We start from the raw sequence: 9,974 nt of genomic DNA on the forward strand, positions 1-9,974 counted from the left end.
CTCTCAAGTGAACATCTGCTTTGTGAGCTTGGCAGGATCTGGCAAAGCACAAACATTCTCTTAAACACATCACATTTATCATGCATTTGAAATGCTTTCAAATCTTCTAGCAAGTGACAGCTGCCTGCCTTTCGTGAATGAATCTAGTTGCTTGATAATGACTTGAAGAAGCAAGGAAAATTAGTGAACCTGTAGTGCCTTCCTTGAAGAATTAGAAGCCTTATGCTTGTCCTCCCTCTGCCCCACTCAGATGCCTTAAAGCCCTGAACTGTAGACGTAGGTTCCTCAGCCCTTCGTTGTCACCTGCACTCTTCTTCCTGCTGGGCCAAGCATGCCAGCAGGAACAGCTTTTCCTTGGGGTAGAAAGAAGTTCAAACCCTCCAGTCAGAAGAATGGGAAACGGGATGGAACTGCTAGTCTCAGCCAGGAGTGCTTCGCCCCCTGCCCTCCCTGCCCCCATCCACAGCCCCTGGAGCTTTCCCGTTCAGCTCATGGTGGCCCCTAAGAGAGGGAATCCTGCCTGGATCGCCAGGAGTCATGTTGTCACCTCTCCCTGCAAGATTTCTCTTGGCCAGTGTGGCAGATGAAAGGAGGACTATGGAGCAGAGTGAGAGGAGAGGGCAGCAGCCCAAGGGACTTCCACCTCGCGTCCTGCGTTCTGTGTTCTCCGGCTCCACATCCTCAGCTGTGCCTTTCCATGGCCTTCCTCAGGGGCACCTTCACCCTCTTCTTCACTTCTCCTTTTCTGGGACAGAAGAGTTCTTTTTGATACTATATGATGAACCTTGAATAACTTTTGTGTATTATGGTACCTGAGTAGCCCTCATTTCTGTATTTATGAATATAGTGGGTTTAATAAAAATGGCCCTGAGGTTATCTGGCAAGATGGGGAAAAAGAAGCAAAGCTTGTCGTTATTGTGCCTTCTCAAGGTCACTCCTTTATTTTCATCTGTACTCTTTGATCAGCATCTATCTGCCCAAAATTTGTACTTTGACCCTATACCCAATCCTAACTTGAAACATCTTGCTGGTTGTCCAGTGAGACAACCGGAGCCTGTGATGAGCTGATGGCCTGTGCTCAAGCTAAGCAAGCACCATTACTGTAGCCCTGCTTCCCACCTCCCAGCACTAGCACAGCACTGCCCAACAGACGTAGCTAGAAGGGCCTTTTCACAGGATTTAGGCCGAGAAGCCAGGGGAGCCTCTCACGGAAGCCTTATGTTCAATAGAGTGTAATTTCCTCTGAATGGAAAGCTCAGTTTGCAAAAGTAATCTGGGTGTCTGATAACCTGAACATCATTCCCATTGTTAAAATGCTTAATTAGTCACATGGCACAGAAATCCAGGTTCCTGCAACCCACAGCCAAATACAGATGCAAACTTGAACAGATAGCAGTTAAAATCCCTGATTGTGTAGCTATAGCCCCTCTGAGATCTACATTAGGAAGCTGCACAAACGTAAAGCTATAAAGCAAAACATTCTTCTTTCATACAAGGCATTTTTTTTTCAAACAGCTGAAAGCACAGTGAATGTTGAGATATTTTGTTGACAAAAGAGAAACTGAGGCCAGGGAAGTCAGGTCACCTGCTGACAGACACAATGAAAGATACAGTCAGAAGTAGTGGCTCTGCCAGTGAAAATGAGGGTTTTTTCCTTCCCTATAAAACCTAAAAGAAAAAGAGAGAGGCTCTCCGGAGTTAATATGTAGCTCAAAAAAGAGGAATGGGAAGGTTTAAAAGAAGGGGGTACACAGGACAAAAAGGAGAGAAGGGAAAGAAAACACACACCCGTGAAAATAAGACATTGTTGGCAACCGGATGTAGTAGGGTTGGAAAGTGAGAGCTGGAAACTTGACCTGAATTCAGAAACCAAAAAGAAGCCAGCAAAATGATTTAGAAAGGATAATAGAGCCATAATGGCAGCAATGAGTGCAGTCCACTTGGCTGGAGAATCTCAGTTGTAGTGTTTTGGGCAGACTGACTGGAAATGATGCCATCATGACCATGTTTGAAAGCCTGAAATCCATGGTAACAGGAGGCCCCCCCATGGAGGATCTAGGGAAGAGGAATTTAAAAGCAAACCCCAGCACAGCAGGCTACACAGGCTTCCTGTGAACTGTGCCCCTGAGCTGTGCCCTGTGAGAGTGACCCGTGGAAACGGCCCATCTTCCTGACTGACTCCAGCGAGGGGGCAGGAGAGCCAGGGAGGGGAGTCTGCTGGGGGCCGAGGGCAGCGTGAAGGGGCAACTGGGCAGTGCATCTGTGCTTGCTGGCTGCCGAGCCCTCACCCCGTCTCCGACGTGGGTGGTGGGAACCCGGGACACACTTGGTGAATATGGCACTTGCCACCGTCAGACACCGCTGGCTGGCTGGCGGAGACCCTCCTGTTGAGAAATGGCCTCTGTTGCTGCTCCCACTGGGAAACCTGGAGCCCCAAGCTGTTGATGACAGGGGTTCCCTAAAATGTGCCCATATATACAGTATTTTAAAGTTTCTGTCTTTTCTGTTTCTCCCCTGGCATTCTCCCCACTGAGAAAGGAAAAAACAGAAAACCATTCCCAAGCACCCTGCTCCCTCGCTGTCCGCCTCCTCACTTGGAAGTGCGATAAATTCTTCTCTCCTTGTATCCTCGTGTCCTCGGGGCTCTTCTGAGCGCCCTGGCACTCACGCGCCTACGTATTCCCTTCCCAACCCCTGCCCCTCACCTCCCAGGCATAGGTAAAGCCAGTGTCTTTGGAACACAAATGTGACACCTTCCAAAAAGAAAAAAATGAAATAGGCTCAACCTTACCGTAGCATACATAGTAAAATCCATTTTGGCTAAAAAAGAAATTCTTGAACTACATATATTTTTTAAAAGTTCTTGTAGTGGTATTCTCATACTGTTTGTAAAGTATGAACACAACCCCCTTAATTTGGATATTGTAAAGTAAACACTAGCTCAGCCTTGCTACGGGGGGGGGGCACCTGTTGATTATACAGTTATTCCTGCAAAGGTCCATTGTGAAGGTACCAGGTTAGCAGGTCAGCATGTGTGGGTTCTGGCTTATGGATGGTTGAAAATGAGCTAGTCCCCTTCAGATCGTCATTGTCAGTCAGTTGCACTGTCTCGTACCCCCCTTTTTTAGCAAAGCTGTCACTGGTATGTTTCTCTGTGGCCCCGTACACGGAACTGGTTACCTGCGCTCCCCACGCTGTGAGAGGCCTGCGGAGGGAAGGCATGAGAAGGGAAAGGGAACGTGGGAGCTGCCATTGTGGGCTGCCAGCGTCCTGCGTGGGCCGAATGCCAGCTCCGCCCCCTGGCTACAGCTGCCCGGGAAGCAGGCTGCCTCAGGAGGGACGCTATTATACATTGAGGGTCAACTTGCTGTATCCACTGTGCCCTAGGCCTGGGCAGAGCACTGGAAAAACAGGCTTGACCCAAGTAGTCAATTAAGCTTTCCATCGGTGGAGACTGAATTTAGAGTTTAAAAAAAAAAATACATGACATCTTTCCATTTGAGTAGTTTTTTTATTTTTTTTAAATGAAACATTTCCTGGCATAAGCTCCACAGAGCAATAGAAGAATGATTAAATTCTGTAGTGCCATTTTGGACAGTCTCAGTGCCAAAATAAAGCATTAGAAGGTGTTTTGGTGGGAGGAGGGGGGGTTGTAACTGTCTCCAGAAGGACCTGTCAGGCCTTCTGAGGTTCAGACCTTCAGCTTGTCTTACCTGCAGGCTCCCGGCAAGGGCAAGGGATTTCTGCAGGGTTAGGCCTCGTGGCTTCTGAGATATTATGAAACGCAGGACTGTGCTGGAATACAAAGCGAGTGCTTTGGAGGATGCCTGTCCTGGTGTGTGATTACGCTCTCTTCCTGACCTTTCTGGGCTGGCTAGAGTGTGATGGCTGCTGTCGCTCATGCCAAGGCTTCCCAGCCAACACCCTTGGGACTGGATGTGCTTCCAGAATCAGACTTTTTTTTTCTTTTTTTTTTAGAAAGTCCATACAGTGCATAGACCATACATTATATAACACCCTAGGAGAGTATGGGGAAGCACTCAGTATTCCCATGCGTTCTTTCTGCAGCAATATGTCTGAATAAATAAAAACAGTAAATAGCCTCATACCACATCAGGTTTCATGGCCAAGTGAGGTCAGTTCGGATCAGTTTTGCTGCCAAGTGAGTTACCAGAACTTTTGGGTTCCAGAGTTCATTGGATGTGTGAATGGTGGATAAAGAAATTCTGGCCCCTGTCCTTCACCCTGTTTGTCCAGAGCACAGCAGGACATCTCCTGGCAGCTCCGGGTTCCTTCCCTGGCTTCCAGCTCCTCACCCCATCCTGCATTTTCGAATGAGCTTTCAGCACTTGGAACTAATTAAGCTCATTAGCCACAGAGCTGACCAAACATCCAACTGAAGAGGACACCTGGAAAGTCAGGCGTGATATGGAGGCAGGGTTCCCAGTCTCATTCAGCAAACCTCTCTTACTGAAATAAGGGTCACCCCAAAACGTGAGCTGGTTGTGTTAGAACAATTAACGCGAAGGTCTGCTTCAACAGAGCAGGAATAATGTATGGATTTTATCACCTCAAGAAATGATAGTGGCACCCTAAAAGGATTTGGACAAGGGTGTGACTGACGAGGGTGTGGTTGACAGCCACAGGAGCCAGGATAAACCCAAAAGTAACAACAAAGCAAAGACATTTGGGGTGTCCCCTCCACAGGGGGCCGCAGTCGGGCTCTGGGCCCAGCTCCTCTGGACAGGCTCACAGAGTTCTAGCTGAGGGCTGCCAGCTCCTCCAGAGATAAAGGGAGCTGCTACCTGCACATGCTGTATCCTGCTGGCTATACCCCTGAGAGACAGGGGAAAAGTCTAGGGTTCTGTATGGCTTAAAGTTAGGTTCTTGCTTTTATAAACTAACCAGGTCAGAAGTTGGGGAGGATTCCAGATTACAGGCGCAGGGCCAGGGAGCAACCAACACATACAAGGGCTTGGCAGGCGATGGCAGAACGTGATGTGGCACGAAAGGGAAGGGAAACTAAAGAATAGTGCCTGGCCGTGATTGGGAAAGAGGTCAGGACACTCTCCTCACCCCAAATGTGGTGTTTCCTGCTCTGTCGAGAAGGCCGACATGTGGGAAGGCTGCACTCTCCAAAGAGTTAGCAGGCTTTCAGAATGTCTCCTGTGAGCGCCCTGTAGCCTGATGTTTCAACATGAGGCAGCTCCCCCAGAGGGTCACAGAGGTCTCAAATGATAGATGGCCTGTCCAAGGTCATCAGTAAAACACAGGCCCTGGAGACATCCTGTCTCCTCATCAAAGTCACCAAACCTCAGGGCACCTCAGGGTCACTGGGCTAGACAGTGCCCAGCCATGGTGGCACGATGGCAGATCTCGGATGGTGGGGCCCCCAGACCTTGCCCAGGCAGGAAGGAGGAAGGCTAATTTATGAAGTTCACAAATGGAGCTTATAGATGCTATAAACAAGGAACAGTATGTTTTCATTCCATGGATTTTTTTTGTCTGTTTCCTTCATATTTCTTTGTCCTCTTAATTAAAGTGTAATTTACATACACTAGAATTCAACCATTTTAAGACAACTATGATTTTTGATGAACACAAGTAGTATGCCACCACAGGATATAGGACAGACTACTGCCGTGGACCAAATGCAGGTCCCCCTATTTTTGTCTTGTATATTTTCAAAGGGGTAGAGAAAGAAAAGAATATGCCTTGGAGACCGTATGCAGCCCGTGAAGCCTAAAACATTACTGTCTGGCCTTTGCAGGACTCATTTGCTGACCTCTGATAGAGAGCGTTTCCATCACCCGTCCATGCTCCCTGCGGCCCCTCTGCAGGCCTCCCCTCCCACCTCCCTCCCACCGCTGATCTGCTTTCTATCACTGTAGTTTTGCCTTTTCTAGAATTTCACATAAGTGAAATCATACAGCACGCTACCCTTTGTGTCTGGCTTCTTTCACGTATAACGTTGTTGTTGAGATTCATCATCTGGGTTTTTGTGTGTTTCAGTAGTGCATTCCTTTTTTATGTCTGAGTGACGTGCTGCCCCATTAAAGGCAGAGTTCGTCCCTGGGTGAAGTGGGGCCCTCAGACATGGCTTAACCACGCGCAGGCGCAAAGTAGGAGACAGGGCCGTGCCAGGGCCTGGCGGCCGGCAGGTGCCCACTCTCACTGCCCCTATCTCTGCAGGCATGAACAACCGGGAGGTGCTGGAGCAGGTGGAGCGTGGCTACAGGATGCCCTGTCCGCAGGACTGCCCCATCTCTCTACACGAGCTCATGATCCACTGCTGGAAAAAGGACCCAGAGGAACGGCCCACTTTCGAGTACTTGCAGGGCTTCCTGGAAGACTACTTCACAGCCACCGAGCCCCAGTATCAGCCTGGTGAAAACCTGTGAGACCTGGGTCAGCAGAGAGAGGCCGTGTTCGAGAGGCCTCCCACCCTCCCCATTAGCTTTCAATTCTGTAGCCAGCTGCTCCGGAGCAGCAAGAATCGTCCAGGATCAGATTGCATGTGACTCTGAAGCTGACGAACTTCCATGGCCCTCATTAATGACACTTGTCCCCAAATCCGAACCTCCTCTGTGAAGCATATGAGACAGAACCTTGTTATTTCTCAGACTTTGGAAAACGCATTGTATCGATGTTACGTAAAAGGCCAAATCTCTGTTCAGTGTAAATAGTTACTCCAGTGCCAACAATCCTAGTGCTTTCCTTTTTTTAAAATGCAAATCCTATGTGATTTTAACTCTGTCTTCATCCGATTCAACTAAAAAAAAAAAAAAAAGTATTATTTTCCAAAAGTGGCCTCTTTGTCTAAAACAATAAAATTTTTTTTCATGTTTTAACAAAAACCAATCAGGACAGGTGTTTGGGTTTCTTTTTCTTTTTTATAAATATGAATACATATAATATATACGTCCCTGTACATATACCATGTGGGTGCTAACGTGGAGACTGGCCAATCTGGGCCGCAAAACTTCAGGACCCAGAGTGAGGATTTTACTGCAGAATCAACATAAAAGCACTGGTGTTCTGAAAAACCAGTTGCCTCATTTTTGGCTTTTGCAAAGCATGAATTTTTTTATTTTTTTTTTAATTTGGATTGCACTCTTTTGGTTCATGACTGTCCCTGTAGATGGCTGTCACTTTGGCTCTTTTCAGCAGCCCCCGAGATGAATTCACAAGTTCTGTTTCAGTGTTTGTTTCGACTTACTGTGATTTGTTCTGGAAACTTAAAAGTGAGCATATTTAAGCAAGCAAAGGGCCGATACTACCAGGGGAACTGGAAGATACCACACAAACTTCTTGTATAAAAATATGAATGCTGAAATGTTTCAAACTTTTTTATTTAATAAATCTTGTAACCATATTTAAATGGTCTAAAACCCATAGCATCGTAGTCATGGCAACCTGCTAAACTTTCTCATGGAACTAAAACTTATGGGGAAGGTGAGGGTGGGGGTTGTACATTTCCCATTGTAAAAATAAGTGTTTTAAATGTCCTGTACTGCTAATGAAATGACTTTCTATATGTCCAAGAGTTCTCCAGTGGAATAACTATGCACTACTTTACAATTCATCGGGATGCACCAAAAAAAAAAAAAAAAGTATTACATTTTTAGTTGCTGTTTGTACCAACCTTGAATTACATGTTTAACAACCACAAAATCAAAAAGCCTATTTCTATTGAGTTTTTAATACTGAGTAGCAAACTCTGAAGTCTTAATTCCTTTTTTTGTTACGAATTATTTGTGAGTTTACATTTTTAAATTGTTTAACTTTCTTAATTTAGTAATTAAAAAGAGAGCATTTTACATTTGAATTTTTTTGTTCATTTGTTTAAATCATAGAAGGTATTCTCTGGTGGTGACATATCTGTTCCACACCAGGTGGTAAGGAGTCACCTGGTGAATTTAACCATTGTGCAATGATTTCCAAATGACAGAAACATTCAGCACACCTGGAGTGTTTTTTTCTTTTTTTCACCCAAAAAGCTAGACTATTGTCTAGCTAATTCAGAGGATGGTTAAAACAAGACTAGGCATATCTTAACATTTTAATTTATCAGACATTTTCTCTAACTGGAATTTTCTGTGTCCCACTAGTAGGTGAGACAATTACAAAGAGAATGAGACAATTACAAGGAGAACCTTTCTTGTCCTGGAGTCAGGATAAATATGTCCTAGTCCCCCTCCACCTCTGTCATGAGTTTACTAAGCATGGAGACAACCTGGTGTGGTAGAAAGGGCCGTGGGAAGACCGGGTGAACTGTCCACGCCTGGCTCTGCACGCGCTCAGCTGTGTAACCTTGAACAGCTACCTGGCATCTCTCATCTTCAAGGCCTGTCTGTAGAAATGAGGGGGCTGGATAAGATCTGCTGTAGGTTCCTGCAGACCAAAGATCCTGTGATTCTAAGATCACTGGTGTCATGTGGAATCATGCGAGGAGTTTTCTTGCTGAAATAACCTTTGTATTTCAAAAGAGTTTCCCAAAAGAAGGGTTTTTTAAAAAGATGAAGCAAAGGGATTTTTCTGGCTAATCAAGTCTTTATGGAATTGTTTTTGGTGTTAATACCATCAGTACAATTTGAAATTGGTAAAGTTTCAAAGCTCTTATTACATATAGTTATTATCACATTACTGGGCAATGTATTAACACATTTTAGGTATTTGTAAAGATAACTTTGTTTTTAATCTTCACATCCCACTAGGTTTGGTAATTTGTAAATATTTTCTGGAGGATTTTTGTTTATGTTTTTGACTTGGGTCATTCAAAAAAACTCTGAGAAGTCATAAGAACCTGTTTTAAGCAGACTCTTTAAGGAAAAAAAAACAGTCTCTTCAAACCAAAGTATAGCCTTTAATTCATCTATTGAGTTCATGGTGATTCTCTCTCCTATGAAGCAAAACAAAGGACTTGGGTTCACTGGAGGGCACTCTTCCAAAATGCAGCACGCTGGAACTGTGCTGAAACACTTAGAGCAGGGTTGCAGAATCACAGTAAAAGAGCAGCTCTAAATACGAAGAAATCAGCGATGTTCGGGGTTTTTTCTTCCAAGAAGTTAATGTGCTGTCAAAAGCTATTCTTGAGGTAGACCAGCCCAGGCAAATGAAACCTCCCCTCCCGGAGAGGGGGCTCACACCTCCCAAGAAGCCTCTCTCCCTCACTAGTAGTAGCAGTGTGGGGTAAGGACGCTGAATTCTCTGACCAGTTCTCTTGTTAAGAAAGAAAAGTCTCTTGAAAGGTACATTAGTGGCAAGGGATGGTGAAATATTTTTTGTCCTTGGTAACTTTGAATAAGTACTTGTTCTGTCCTCTTGGGAGATCTGACACCTGTCATTGCTGTGTTGCATAGGGAGCCCTCCTAATAAACTGGGTTTTTTTTTACTTTATTAAAGTCAAATAAGAAACCTACTAGAGAAGACGACTTGACAAAGCTCAGACATTGTCAGTGTGACAACATGGTTTCTGTTGACGCATGCTCACTGCAGCTTGCAGCCTCCTCACGCCGTTCTTGGAGGCCGCTGCATTCACGGTGCACGGATGGGCTGCGGGGACCCGGGAGCCCGCAGTAACACAGGGCCTCCCCTGTGTGAGGGCATCAGGGTGTAGACCAAAGTGAACAATACATTTGGCTCTGCCTTGATCAAAGAAAGGTGACTGGAGAACCAGGCAGCTCCACGAGAAAAGTTCAGAGTATTCATAATCTCTAAAAAAAACAACCACACTACTGAAGATTTCCTGACAAGCGCCAGAGGCTGTTTACCTGCCTTGAGAAAGACAGGAATCCTCCTGTGGCTAAATCTTGGCACCAGAGGATTTTTCTAGTAGCACTGGAGCTGCAAAATTTTATCTGAAATTTCCTATGGGACCTTAAGAATGTATACCATATTAATTGGAATGGTTCTTTCATGAGTCTTGAAAGAAGGTAAGGTTTTCAGCAGCATGCAGAGGAGAATTCATGCTG

At 45.5% G+C, this 9,974-nt stretch overlaps 1 protein-coding gene across 5 annotated transcripts in view; it reads left to right on the forward strand.

Annotated features, from left to right (window-relative positions):
- Positions 1-7,613, forward strand: part of FYN (FYN proto-oncogene, Src family tyrosine kinase) — a 208,825-nt gene extending 201,212 nt beyond the window's left edge. For 3 of the 5 annotated variants that reach the window (XM_019646357.1, XM_019646356.1, XM_019646355.1), the window contains exon 13: positions 6,193-6,813. In XM_019646357.1, the coding sequence (XP_019501902.1) occupies positions 6,193-6,401 (209 nt within the window). In that variant the 3' untranslated portion in view covers positions 6,402-6,813. Of the gene's footprint in view, positions 1-6,192 lie in introns of all 5 variants that reach the window. The other 2 variants (XM_019646354.1, XM_019646359.1) reach the window with 1 other exon arrangement.
- Positions 7,614-9,974: the final 2,361 nt, after the last annotated feature.

Source organism: Hipposideros armiger, unplaced genomic scaffold (assembly GCF_001890085.2).
Source record: "Hipposideros armiger isolate ML-2016 unplaced genomic scaffold, ASM189008v1 scaffold_101, whole genome shotgun sequence".
Lineage (NCBI taxonomy): Eukaryota > Metazoa > Chordata > Mammalia > Chiroptera > Hipposideridae > Hipposideros > Hipposideros armiger.